Source organism: Heloderma suspectum, chromosome 1 (assembly GCF_057233095.1).
Source record: "Heloderma suspectum isolate Gila_16-S chromosome 1, 16-S_ref, whole genome shotgun sequence".
Lineage (NCBI taxonomy): Eukaryota > Metazoa > Chordata > Lepidosauria > Squamata > Helodermatidae > Heloderma > Heloderma suspectum.
This window is the reverse complement of record NC_139458.1, coordinates 139,668,236-139,681,413: the sequence shown is the minus strand read 5'-3', so window position 1 is coordinate 139,681,413 and position 13,178 is coordinate 139,668,236. Positions and strand designations below refer to the sequence as shown.

At 45.9% G+C, this 13,178-nt stretch overlaps 1 protein-coding gene across 1 annotated transcript; it reads left to right on the top strand.

Moving 5' to 3' along the window:
- The first annotated feature begins 7,572 nt into the window (after positions 1-7,572).
- LOC146358123 (olfactory receptor 4S2-like) lies at positions 7,573-8,625 on the top strand. Its single transcript, XM_084803687.1, has one exon. The coding sequence runs from the start codon at positions 7,681-7,683 to the stop codon at positions 8,608-8,610; it is 930 nt and encodes a 309-aa protein (XP_084659813.1). The 5' UTR covers positions 7,573-7,680; the 3' UTR covers positions 8,611-8,625.
- Positions 8,626-13,178: the final 4,553 nt, after the last annotated feature.

Genomic DNA, 13,178 nt, shown 5'->3' with positions numbered 1-13,178 from the left:
GTAGCACTGTCCCTAGGACTATTGGGATGGACAAACAAATAATTGATTCTCCATTTTTGAAAATATAAAATCCATCTGTTAGCCAGATCTGTCACTATCCTTAGACAAAATAAACAGGTTCCTTGGCAGATGGAAAACAGAAGTAAAGAGGAAGTAGACAGTTTTATATTAACAAAGCTGGAGATAATTGTGGATGGTGTACTAGGTAAAAAGAAGCCAGTAGAAGCCAAATTGGGTAGCTTTACCTCCTAGTTGGAAGGTGATGTACCCTCAGAGCATAAAGTCCCAGGCCAATATAATTGCAGTTGAAGAAGGAGGAGAAGGAGAAAGAGTCCTGCGGGGGGGGGGGGGGGAGCTTTAGGAGAGCAATGCCTCAGGTCTTTCCTAGGGAAATTGCTACAACTATTTGTTTTGGTTTGGCTTATTAGAAGAATGGAGATGTCACTTCACTGGCGTAATGCTCTTAAGCCCTAGTTTGGCCTGTGTTCATCCATGGCTGAATGAGGGAATGCATTTGCCAGCAGTGCCGTGCACGCAGTTCCCCTAACTGATCCAGCTGCTGGGGCTGCCTGCGCGCACACAGAACTCTCTGAAGAGTAATAATTGTGCCAATCAGCAGTTGGGAAGTGGTCCAGGGGGCTGGAATATTCCCCACTCTTCCCCCCCCCCTCCAAACAGCTGTTTGGCACAATTACTGTTATTTGAAGGAAGAGCTACACATGCAACCCTGGCGGCTGTATCCCTTTGCAGTTGGATTGGGGCCATTGTTCTTAACCTCTTGATTTTATGAATCAGAGACTTATCCAGTAAATATTCAAAGAGCATTTCGGATGCCTCCCCTTGGGCATAATTAGGAGCATACTTGATGCAATGTCAGTTTTGGCAAGAGATCTGCAAAGCTAATAGTTATGTACATTTGGGGCAGCGTTCCCCAATCTTGCACCCTCTGGATGTGTTGGATTATGACTCCAATCATCCCCAGCCATGCTGTCCAGGGATGATGGAAGCTGTAGTCTAACACATCTGGAAAGTACTTGGTTGGGGAAGGCTGCTTGGGGGGTGTCTCCACCAGCAATTTACTCCAAGCTGGCTGTGTGTTGAGGTTGTTAGGGATACATGATGTTGTGGCCATCCAGCAACCTCTCCAGAGCTTATCAGGGAAAAACTGAGACTGCTTCAAGTCCGATTCTTTTCCTCAAGTCGGGTTCTCCCCAGTATAGTTGTTGTGTGCCCCAGCCCCCGCATTGACCTCGGGGATGCTAGCCCTGCCCAAGGGGGTGCCTTTCATTGTGACTCCAGTCAAGGGGTGTTTCCTGTGTGTTTCCCATCCCTGCACAAACCAATTAGTGTCTTCTCAGAAGTAACTCCCACTCCGGTCAATGAGGCTTCTCCCCTGAATAGAGGTCCTGCGAGTTAAAACGGGGGCTGGTTTCCGCCTTTGTGTTTCCTGCTCTCTTTCCCACAACTCATTGGTGTCTCCCATTGTGCTGAATGAGGCTTGCTCTCCGAATCCTCACATCAGTATTTACAGAGATCTCACTAAATTGAAATGGTGCAGTTTAAAGCTCAGTTCCCTAACTGTGGTTAAGTGCAATCTCGAGGCTCCGGTTCTCCGTCGTTTGATTTCTTGCCTTACGAAGTAACTAATTCACAGCTTTGCTGTAGAGATCCTGCACAGTATCAGTTTGGTTAGAAAGGGGGCTGGTTTCCCATCTCTGTGTTCTCCCCCCCCTTTCCCAGCACAAGCATACGCGTGTCTACTCAGAAGTAACACCCATTGTGTTCCATGAGGCTTGGGGCTCATTGGGAGGCTTGTCTTATAAATCCACACAAGGGGAAGTAACTACTTTGCACTTTCCTTCCGGAGCCTGGAGCAGGCGGGGGGAGCCTCTCTTATTGGTTGAGCAGCCCCGGCCACTCAGATGACATTCACTCCACCCTCTGCACCCTACCCAGAAGTAAGTTATCTGAAGCCACTTAGAATGGTGCGATGTACTCCCTCATGGAGCCCTGCCTGGACCAAAAGCAGCTCCTACAAAAATACAGGTGAGCCGTTCCTCCCTTCTCCTTCCATGGTCATGAAAACAGGGCCTGGGAGGAACTTTGGAATGTTGCCTCCCAAGATGGGACTGGCAGCGCTTAACGGTTGCTGAGTGGAGTGCTTGATCTCCAGGGGAGTTTGGAACCAACTATGCATCACGGACTGTAAATATTCCGACCATCCCTTAGCACAAGGAGATGAACGGCTGACAAAATCAGAAAACAGGAGCAAAAGAGTAGGACGGCAGATGCAAGAGACAGGCTTGGCAAGAGGCTGAAGTTTACACATGGCTAGGTGGCATAGCTGTGCTTCCTTGATTTGAAAGCATCAGTGGTTAAAGGGTCCTGCAGTAACCAAGTGTCTAATCTTGCAGCTGCAGGCAGTTTAAATGCCATGAACCTCATCAATGCTCATGTGAAGGGTCATAGCAGAAATATGAATTAGGCTTGACAGCAACCAGGACAGCATAATTAATTGCTTCACATCACAGAATTCCTGAGTATTTTATTGCTAGGAAAATGCCATTAATGCCAGTTTATGATCTGTGATAATGAATGGAGCTTACAATATGGTGGCGCATCCGGCCCAGGCTCCTATTGGCTAGTGCTTCTGATGTCACTAGTGAAAATAAAGACAAGTCTTCTATTTCCTTCCTTTCGAACCAGAATGCTCTCCTAAATAGCACCCAAACACTGGCAAGCCCCCCCCAAATTTTGCCATTTGATGAGTCCCTTTTAGGATTTATGTTATTTGCAGGCTGCACTCTTCTCTGAAGTGCAGCTGTGTACATCATCCATGGTTTGTTTTTTTTTAAAGGTGCCTCTGAGCAGGACTATCTCCAGACTGAGCATAGGGCAGCAGTACTAGAAGGGTTATGTGCTGCAGTTGCATTTGGAGCCCGGAAAAGATACCTTAAAAATCAAAGGCTTGGTATAGACCAGGAGTGGGCAACTTGTGGCCCTCCAGATGCTTTGGCCTACATTTCCCATCATCCCTCACCATTGGTTATGCTGGCTAGGGCTGTTGGGAGCCATAGGTGAAAACATCTGGAGGGCCAGAAGCTGCCCAGCCCTGGTATAGACACTGGCTGCCATATTGTGGTTGGAATGTTTTATTATGAGAGGTAGCAGTCATTGGACTGGATCCAGACCAGGTCATCATACTTAGAAACGGAAATCAATAGTACCAAAGTTGGTTACTAACGTTTATGTCCCAGCAATTTTAGTGGTTCTGCTCTAAGTATGTCGAAGTCTGGATCAAATCCCCCTTTTCACGTTTCAGGGTTTCCTTGATGCAAAAATGCAACTTGTGCCCCTTTAATTTTACGACAGCTGTACCAGAGCCACTAACATTACGTAACCATTAATACCATCTGGTTGTCACCCCACTCCTGGATGGGCAACAGTTGTATGATAAGGGTTCTGACAACCGGTCCCACCCTCTGGCATTTCAACGTTATAGCAGCACCATAGGGTGCTTGAACCATGAACTGTGGCTGTCCTCCTGCTTCTGCAGTGTCTAAAGCGGGGGTGAGGAACCTCAGGCCCGGGGCCAAACCCAGCCTTCCGGGTTCCCCAGATGGCCATGGCCCCATCCCTTTCCTCTGCCCCCCTTTCTCCCAACCACTGGTCATTTGGTGGGTTCATGGCATGTGTACTTCCCCCCATTCTAAAAGGTTGAAATGGCCCCCCCAAGGGCTAGTTACCCGCAGCAAGAGCGTTAAGCTACACCGTGCTGGCACTTCTGTCCCCCCCCTTTTTGCCTTCAGCCCCGCCCACCACGGGAATGCAGCCCCCCAGCGCTTCTTTGAGATGGAATTCAGTCCTCTGGCTGAAAGAGCTTCAGCACCCCTGCTCTATCATCACCTCCTTTTCAGGGGCACATAAGTTGAAGTCTTGCAGTTAAGCTACACCGTGCTGGCATTTCTGTCCCTCCCCTTTTTGCCTTCAGCCCCGCCCACCACGGGAATGCAGCCCCCAAGAGCTTCTTTGAGATGGAATTCAGTCCTCTGGCTGAAAGAGCTTCAGCACCCCTGCTCTATCATCACCTCCTTTTCAGGGGCACATAAGTTGAAGTCTTGCCGTTTTCCATATCTTTTAAGCAATGGCGCCCTTTAGACCAGGGCCAAGTTCAGTTTCGGAGAAGCTCTTGGCGGCTGCAGATGGGTATCCCAGGTGGCCAGATTTGGCCCCCAGGTCTGAGGTTCTGCACCCCTATAATGGAGCATTGAAGGTTTCATATAAATTTGTAGCTTATGCATTAAAAAGTTGAGTTGCTTCTTCAAGATTTCATTTTCTGTTGGGAAGCATCTCAATGCTCCTGGGAGCTCATTAACCACACAGTGATGTGCTAGCAGGGCATGATCACATTTAAATATTTCCATTCTAAGCTCACAACAGGGCAAGCGAGAGAGACAATCTTTCCCAGACGTGCTGTAGAAGCAACGATTTTATGAGTTGATGGTTTCAGCTGGTCCCCTGTAAAGAGGGTGAACTGTCTGAGCTGGGAAAGCTGTAGATAGGTATGAATTGGGTAGCATTCAAAGGTAGTTTACGCATTCACTGAAGCAGTGGATAGTATTCTGGCTAATCTTGGTAGAGAGGGAGGGGAGACTGGGAACAGAAGTCTAAAGGCAACTTTGCTAACGCTGGCAAATATTGTGGACTAGAAGATACCATACAAGAAAGATCGTCCAGGTACCAGTGGAGGTCAGCAGTAATTCATTTGGGTGCCATCCTATGCATGTTTAGACAGCAGTGAGTTTAAACCATGCTGGCTGGGGAATGCTGGGAGTTGTAGGACTCATTGCTGTCTAAACATGCATGGATGGTGCCCTTAAGTATGTAAATTGTTCATTAATGTATTAAATGCCCATTTGTCTCAAGGTTTCCCCCCTGTTAATTTCAATTTTATGTATTTTGTGTACGTATGTATTATGTATCCAAAGGAAGGAATCAGTGTTTGGTTGTCTCAATTATTACATAGATCATCTTTAGTTACTTGAAAACAACAGTTAAAAACCAGTATATAAATTTGGTAAACTAATGAATTGTTATTCCAGTTTTGCAGTAGGTTTGACGAATTTTTCCCTGGCAAAGGCTTTGTGAATGAGGATTCTTCCAGACAGGGCTTTTATTTTGCCGTTGCCCTTTTTCGTTAATGGAATTTTATGTGGGGTCCAAACATTGTGATCTTCCTCTTGTAGGCCTCCTTTTCTGACTTTTTCCTAATTGTGGAAAATCTGTTATGGAGGAAAAGATGGAACTGCCACGCCATGCCTTCTTGATTGCTAGCGCTAGGAAGCACGCAGAGAGAAAGCTGCTTTTACCCCCACGGCATTCCAGGAACATGTTTGCACAGGAATCATAGGCCCAGAATTCTGTTGGGCAGTAAAAGCAGTATCTGGGGGCTTCCAAATGGGTGGCTCCGAATGCTAGCAGTCAGAAGGCATTGTTTAGCTCTTCCGGTATTTTCTTCTTAGCGGATTTTCTGTGTTAAGGAAAAAGGTGGAAAAAGCATTAAGAAAACGTGGGAGGGCCATGAGTAGAATACAGTGACATCTGGAACCCCCCCCCTTGAATTCCATGAAAGAGGCAGGATGATAGCACCATAAAGACTCATCTGGAAACAACTGTAGGGCGAATTGTTCCTGGGGATGTACAAACCTCTGACATCCGGTCGGGGGGGGGCATCCACAGAGGGGAAATCCAGGCCACTTGGGGCCCCATGGATTTCACCAGAGCCTTACCACATCCATCGGATTTTGCGAGGCAGCTCTCCTCCATTCTAAATGGCACAGTCAGCTAATGGAAGCCACTATTAGCCAATTGTGGGGAAAGTATGGCTGTAAATTGTGTAGTTTATGGCATTTGCAGCTGTAAGGCACTTCTTCCTATGAAAATTGCAGCCGTTTATGCCACCATTTCCATAGAAGGACGTGCTTTATGGCCACAAATGCCATAAGGTACACAATTTACAGCTGTATTTTTCCTGCGATTGGCTAACGGTAGCTGCCATTGGCCGATTGCGCCATTTGGAATGGAGGAGAGCTGCTCTGCTGGAAATCTGACAGATCCAGAGGTGAGTGGGGTCAGTCCACTGCGGGCTTTACAGGTCAGATTCTTGAGAATCTGGCCTTATTTGAGTCCACAGTGGATTTCTCTGCCATCCCTAGTTGTTCCCTCTAGCCTCTTCCGGTAACAGACACTTTGCAAGAGTCTCTCAAAATTTGTTACGTGTGCTTGCACCCTAACATGTAGTTTGCCCAGAGGTTCAGTAGGTGCAGCGTCCCGACTATCACTGCATCTCGATGCTATGAAAAATGGCACATGTTGGATTTTTACATGACACACAGCTATTTAAAGCCACAGAACCTCCATCAGAAAAATCTCTATGGTTCTCCCACTGCCAAATCCAACATTTAACCCACTAGTCAGCTTTGAAGTGTACTAGAACAGTCTGGTGTTTATACGTATTTCAGATCTGATTTTTATTCAGTCATGGGTGTTCAATGGCAAGCTAAACTCACATTTTAAGAAGAGTATATATATTTCAACACTCCTAGTTACGCTGTTGCTCATTGAGGAGGCTCTGAAAACAAAAGACTGTCTTGGAGCATCGTTTATGGCGCTCATTTGATCCGATGCACAAGAGATGGCTGTCATCTCAAATCCTATGCATTCAGTGTTAGAATGGCAACAAAAATACAGTAACATTTGCATTAGGTAGTCTCTTTTTCTAGCTCCATTTGCATCTCACAATCTCTTGTTGAGGCACAACCTATGTGTATGTGTAAATGTTTATGGGTCCTTCTGCATGCAAAAAATGTGCTCTGCCACTGAGCTACTGTTCCTCCAAACCTTCCAGTGTCTTTAGGGTTGTATTTAGTGTTATCAGTCTGCTAGTGCAAAGCTTCTACTGCTTGTGAAAACCCTGTAAAATCCAACACTTTTATTCCTTTTGTGCAAGCTATAGCTCAATGGGCAAAGGTCTACCCAGCAGCTGGACATGCAACGATGTTGGAGGTGGAGCTTACATCCACATCCCCCTCCCCACTTTTACCCTACATGCAAGCAGGCAAACGCCTGCATAGGGCTTATATCACATAAACTCCCTGCACTCTGCATCCTAGTTAATCTTTTGACCTCTACATTGTTAACCTTTTTGCTGAAACTGACAAGCACACACACAAAAGATTTAACCCTACAATATCCTACAACCAAACTAAACACAAAAGGGAGGACAGTTCTGTTCCTTCGCATCCTTCCTTGTGCAAGAGTTGATAGAAAAAATGCTTTTCAGTTTACTCTCATTACAACCTCTTTGCTTCTCCCAATGAATTATTCTATTGTGAATCCTTCCTAGATTTACTTCCCTGAATTGCTGAGTAAATAAATATTGGTTTATGCCAATCATTCTGGTTAAATGAATTTCAGTCTTGTGCATTCCCAAAGTGAAGTATTTTATGTTTTTGGAATGAGAGTCCTGGAGAATCATGAAGTGTTAATGTCCAGTTCTTGGATGTGTTGATTTTTCACTGTTGTGTATGACAAGAGTACTTTTACTTGACACTATTCTTCATTTTCTACGATGACAGGTGATTTAATTCAGCATTGTAACTTATCATCTACCCAGAATCCATGGAGAACACAAACAATGTGTCTGAATTCATCCTCTTGGGGCTTACCCAGGATCAGGACTTACAGAAAGCCTGTTTTGGGCTGTTTTTAGTCTTCTACACAGCAATTGTGCTGGGGAATCTATTTATCATTGCCACAATCAAGAGCAGTCCCCGTCTGACCTCTCCGATGTATTTCTTTCTCAGTTATCTCTCCTTCGTAGACATCTGCTACTCCTCTGTTACTGCTCCCAAATTGATAGCAGACTTCCTTGTAAAGAAGAAAACCATCTCCTTTATTGGCTGCATAGCGCAGCTCTTCTTCATCCATTTGTTGGGTTGCACAGAGATCTTTCTTCTCACAGCAATGGCGTACGATCGGTACATAGCAATCTGCAAACCCCTCCATTACACAGCGATTATGAGCAAGAGTGTATGCAGTAGGATGGTGATGGCTTTATGGCTGGGAGGGTTCATGCATTCAATGGTGCAGACTCTTCTCACCACACAGCTCCCCTTCTGTGGGCCCAATGAAATAGACCACTATTTCTGTGATGTCCACCCTTTACTGAAATTGGCCTGCACTGATACCTACATAGTTGGACTCATCGTCATTGCCAACAGTGGCATGATTTCTCTGACCTGTTTTCTGGTGTTGACTGTTTCATACATCATTATCCTTGTCACGCTGAGAACTCATTCTTCCGAAGGACGCCTCAAAGCCCTCTCCACCTGTGCCTCCCACATCACCGTAGTGATCTTGCTTTTTGGCCCATGCATCTTCATCTACATGAGGCCTTCCACCACTTTCTCAGAGGACAAGAGCGTGGCTGTGTTCTACACCATTATCACCCCTATGCTCAATCCTTTAATTTACACCCTGAGAAATGAAGAGGTGAAAAATGCAATGAGGAAGTTATGGAGCAAAAGAGTACTTACTAGTGGGAAATGAGAAGTGATATGTAACATTCAGTCTCTGATGGCCTAGCTATACGTTACATAGATAGCATGATTAGCAGGGTGCCCATTGTTATTGGCACCACAGCTCATGGGAAAGAGAGGTTTAAGCCTTGCATTCCCAGCCCTGTTTTTTGTGAAAAATTGCCTCTCCACATAGTAATTAGCAGTAGAATCAAAGCTCTAATTCTAATGCTTTACATTCTAATGCTTCTTAGGGGCAATCTACATTACAACTTTAAACTGGTTTCAAACCTGTTTTTAGTGATTACGGCTACCAAATACAGGAATTCTGGGAATTGTAGCTCTAGGAAGAGGGGCCGCTTGGGCAGGGGACAGGGGTCTCTAGCAAAGAATTCTCAGTACCCTCATGAAACTGCAGGATCCCTTTAGATAAACCGGTTTGAAACCAGTTTAAAGTTGTAATGTAGATTGGCTCGACCACCTCTCTCTCTGTGTGCATATTGGTTGGGGGGGGGAGGGGAGAGAAGGGATTTTTTTTTTTTTTTTTACCAAGATCACTGCTGCAGACAGAAGGCTCTGTGTCTTCTCTCACCACATGCTGTGGTGGCTATGACAGTTGACCCTCCCACATGTCTGGTATTTAATTTTAAAAGCCCATGATGTTACTGCTAACACTAAGGTAACGTAACGTGTAGTTCGTTCCAACACAGGGGGAGAATGTTCCACTTATTTTTACAGAAATAATTAGTGGTTTGTGATTATATCTGAATCTGGATAGGCAGGTTTTTTTAAGCTCTTGGTGCATCAGTTTTATTTCAGCAAGGTAGGGAGCCATATTTTTGTATGCTTATTTACTAGGCAAGAGGTACAAAGAAGCCATACAGTGTTTCTTCAACTGACCTTAAGGGAGATAGCTTGAATGCAGCAGAAATTGGCCATGCAGAGGACTAATTGGCTGGTGCCTATGATGCCTATGATGTTACATTCCCTTTTCCTCTTAACAGTTTTTCTACTATTAACAAGCAAGTGTGTATGTATGTGTTTTTTTTTCTTAAGAAGCCCTGAACAATTGTTCAAGTTAATGAAATTTATGCTGCGAATTAAAAACTAAAAAAGCAGGCAATCTGCCTGAAGCATGGGGGTGGGGGAGAGGAGAAGAGAAGAGGGGCAAACAATTAACATTCAGTTCTGTGTCCAGCATGTCTGTCAAATTTGGACGCAAGGTACAGGAGGAAAAGGTAAGACTGGGCTGAAGTTCCCTCTCTACTGTTGTGGTACCATCCTTGCCTCCTTCAAAGATGGAGAGAGAATTTCTGCCCACTTTTGAATGGCTGGGAGTATTTCTAAGAATTTTTCCTGGTGGGGATTGCCTTACCTTACTTTAGAGATGGGGCTGTTGAGGGTAGGTTTTTTCCTCCCCCTGCACTTTTAAAAAAGCTTCACCTGCTCTAGTCAGTGGCTGGTGAGCCTCTCTGCTCTTCTCAGTGTTCTTCTGATTTCCTTCCAGCTGTGCTGCTGTTCCTGATCCGTGGTGATATGGCTAGGGATGGACGAAAGTCCCTTACCTGGTCGCGCAGCTTGCTTCGCGGTGGGGGAGAGGCGCTCCGTCCCTCCCCCCGAAATTCTGGCCGTGGGGGAGGCGCCCCGTGCCTCCGGCCGAAATTCTGGCCGGGGGGGAGGCGCCCCGTCCGGCCGGCCGCGAATCCTCCTGGCCAGCCGGGACGCAAATGGCGGCGGCCGTAGCCGCCGCTGTTTGTGTCCCTGCAGTCAGCCGTGATAGGCTACGTAAATGTTTACGTAGCCTATCACGGCTGACTTTGGGGGGGAAAAAAAAAGCGCGTACCCATGGGCACCACCATTTGTGTTCCTTATTTGGGCACGTGTAGTCTACATAGACATTTACGTAGACTACGGCGAAAATAAGGGCAACACAAATAGCGTTGCCCTTACTTTCGCTGTAGTCTACGTAAATGTTTACGTAGACTACACGTGCCCAAATAAGGAACGCAAATGGCGGCGCCCATGGGTGCCACCATTTGCATACGTGCTTCCCCCCCCCAAAGTCAGCCGTGATAGGCTATGTAAACATTTACGTAGCCTATCACAGTGTTTTTTGAAAATCCAACCATGATAGGCTACGTAAATCTTTACGTAGCCTATCACGTTTGTTCTTTCTTTTTTTTTTTTACTTGGAAATGGCGGCGGCAGCAGCGGCAGCCGGTCAGAAGACCGGCCGCCGCTGCTGCCGCCGCCGCCAGAAGCCGCTGGGAGCTGCCACCGCCAGGGACATTCGCGCAAGGTAAGTCCCATCCCGGGGGGGTGGCGGACCGTTTCTCCACCAATTTTGGGGGGCTGAATGCGTTGGCATTCGGCCTCCCAGAGATTCGTGGAGAAATTCTCTGACATCCCTAGATATGGCACAGCAGCAGCAGCAGCAGCAGCAACGTGGCTGGAAGGAAGTCAAAAGGTCACTGCTGAGGATAGGGAGGTTTGTTGGCCACTGATCATAGCTGGTGAGGCTTCTTTTAAACAGAGGCAGCCCAAGACATCTTGCTCCCTGAGGCAAAGAAGAAAACGGTGCCCCTCTCCCATTCCACATACAGAAGCCAACCTGAGTGATGGTTGAATCTTGTTTCCACACTCCTCCTTCACCCACACCTCAGGCCTGCAAAGTATCTGAGGGGGTGCAGGGCAGGCTGTGTAGTACCCATAACTCTGTCCTTCAACTCCTCGCTGCTGATCCCACCATCTGCCACAGGAGTCAGCAGCTTCACTTTGCCTAATAGGAGGGCTGGCCCTGCTTTCAAAGGGTAAATAAAAGAAAAAAAAATACTCTTACCACCTTAGCTGTAAAGTAAGGTAATCCAACTCTCACCCCCATGAGAGTCTCAGAAATTTCTCCTGCCCTATTGCTATATTTGGGATGGTATCTTTTTGCCCCAACCATGATATGAATTGCAAAAAAAAAAGGAAAAGAAAGAAAAATTGATACACCCTTAGGAAAAAGGGCAGCAAGCCTTGATTTTAAAGTAAGTCTGTATGCAGCCTGAGCCCAAGATGGAGGAAATGTATTTTATTGAAGTAGAACCAAAGTGTGAATTTAATGGAAGTAATATTTTTCTCTGCTGAGGTTGGTGGCAAAACTCACATTGCTTTAAAAGTATCAGGACTGTACCTACTGGTATTAAATTGGCTTAAATCAAGATGTTCCAGCCTAATTAGAGGTATCTCTTCTAACCCCTCTCCATCCTCTATGATTATAATTAACTTAATTAAGGATGCAATCCTGTCCACATAGTTGCCAGGCTCTGAAACTGGCTGGTGCACAGAAGGGGCCTTCTCCTCCCCTCTGCATTTTTGGCTAGATGGGTGATTTCAGGGAGGGGGAGGGAAGGGGCCTGGATATCTGATAGAAAACTGCATAAAGCAACTTCCCCAGTCTCCTTGCCTCCCCTCACCTGGGATCACCCCTTTTCCCCATCTCCACTGTCGGTTTCAGAGTGCAGAAACGTAGCTGGCACGGAGAGAACCGTGCCAGCTACAAGGGGGAGGGGGCAGGGAGCACAGTTTCTGAGGACCAAACAATCCTATGGCCCTCTAGACAGCGTCTAGTGGCCATAGGTTTGCTCCCTAAGGTAGCAATCCTATACACACTTAGTTGGATGTGTCACACTGAACTCAGGATGTTGCAGAACCCAGCGTCAGAGAGACCACGGAGTGAAGGAAAAAGAGATTCTTTATTTAACGCGCGGGCTTAAGGCTGGAATCGTTTCCAAAGAGCCAGAAGCCCCGATTTACATTAGCACATTGGTTTTATAGACATTGTGACACATATGAAACGGCTCCTCCTCCCCCTCCCGCGTGGGGTTGCAGTCCTCAACATTTCTTCTCTTAGCACTATTGTTTATAATACACGAACTGGGTTATAGGGTAGCCATGATAAGGAGAGAACAGAAGAGAACAGCAGAGAACAAGATATACAATTGTATGACCTTTGACAAGATAAGGAATTCCTGTGTCTCGTCAGCTTACAACAATATATTCAAGGGAGAAAGAGCTCAGCAAGAACATGAAGCATGAGACTGCATGAGGCTACTTAGTCTGATCCCCGATATGGCTGCTACATTCCCCCCTTAAATGCATAATTTCATTACAATTATAGCATTTCTGATAACCATACAAAGCTTTTTGTGACATACATATTACTTAGCCTCTTGTTGGGCTATTAGAGCGTAGAGGGCAGCAGTTTTACTAGCTGAGACATAAACCAGATTGGTTAAACAGCGCATAAGACAAGGAACGCAGAGACATAACAGAACTTTTATGAACAATATTGGTAGAATTAGGATGAACAATGCTTTTAAGCCAGCTAAGATTTGGAAGCCAAGGGGTTAACTAATTGAGCTAATTGTTTTGTCTTATTGTTTTGTAAGCTACTATATTGTGCAGCTTGTTGATCTGTTCATCTACAGCACTGCCATTATTAGTTAAGTTAAAACAACAGAGCTTTTGGTGTGTCTCACAACTTAAATGATGAAGAAGGAAGAGGTAATCTATACCAGCTCTATTTTTTAGAACTGCACCTCTTAGATCACGCAA

Bases quoted from the DNA above. Each gene is read 5' to 3' on its own strand.
- LOC146358123 (XM_084803687.1), top strand. From the start codon at position 7,681: ATGGAGAACACAAACAATGTGTCTGAATTCATCCTCTTGGGGCTTACC.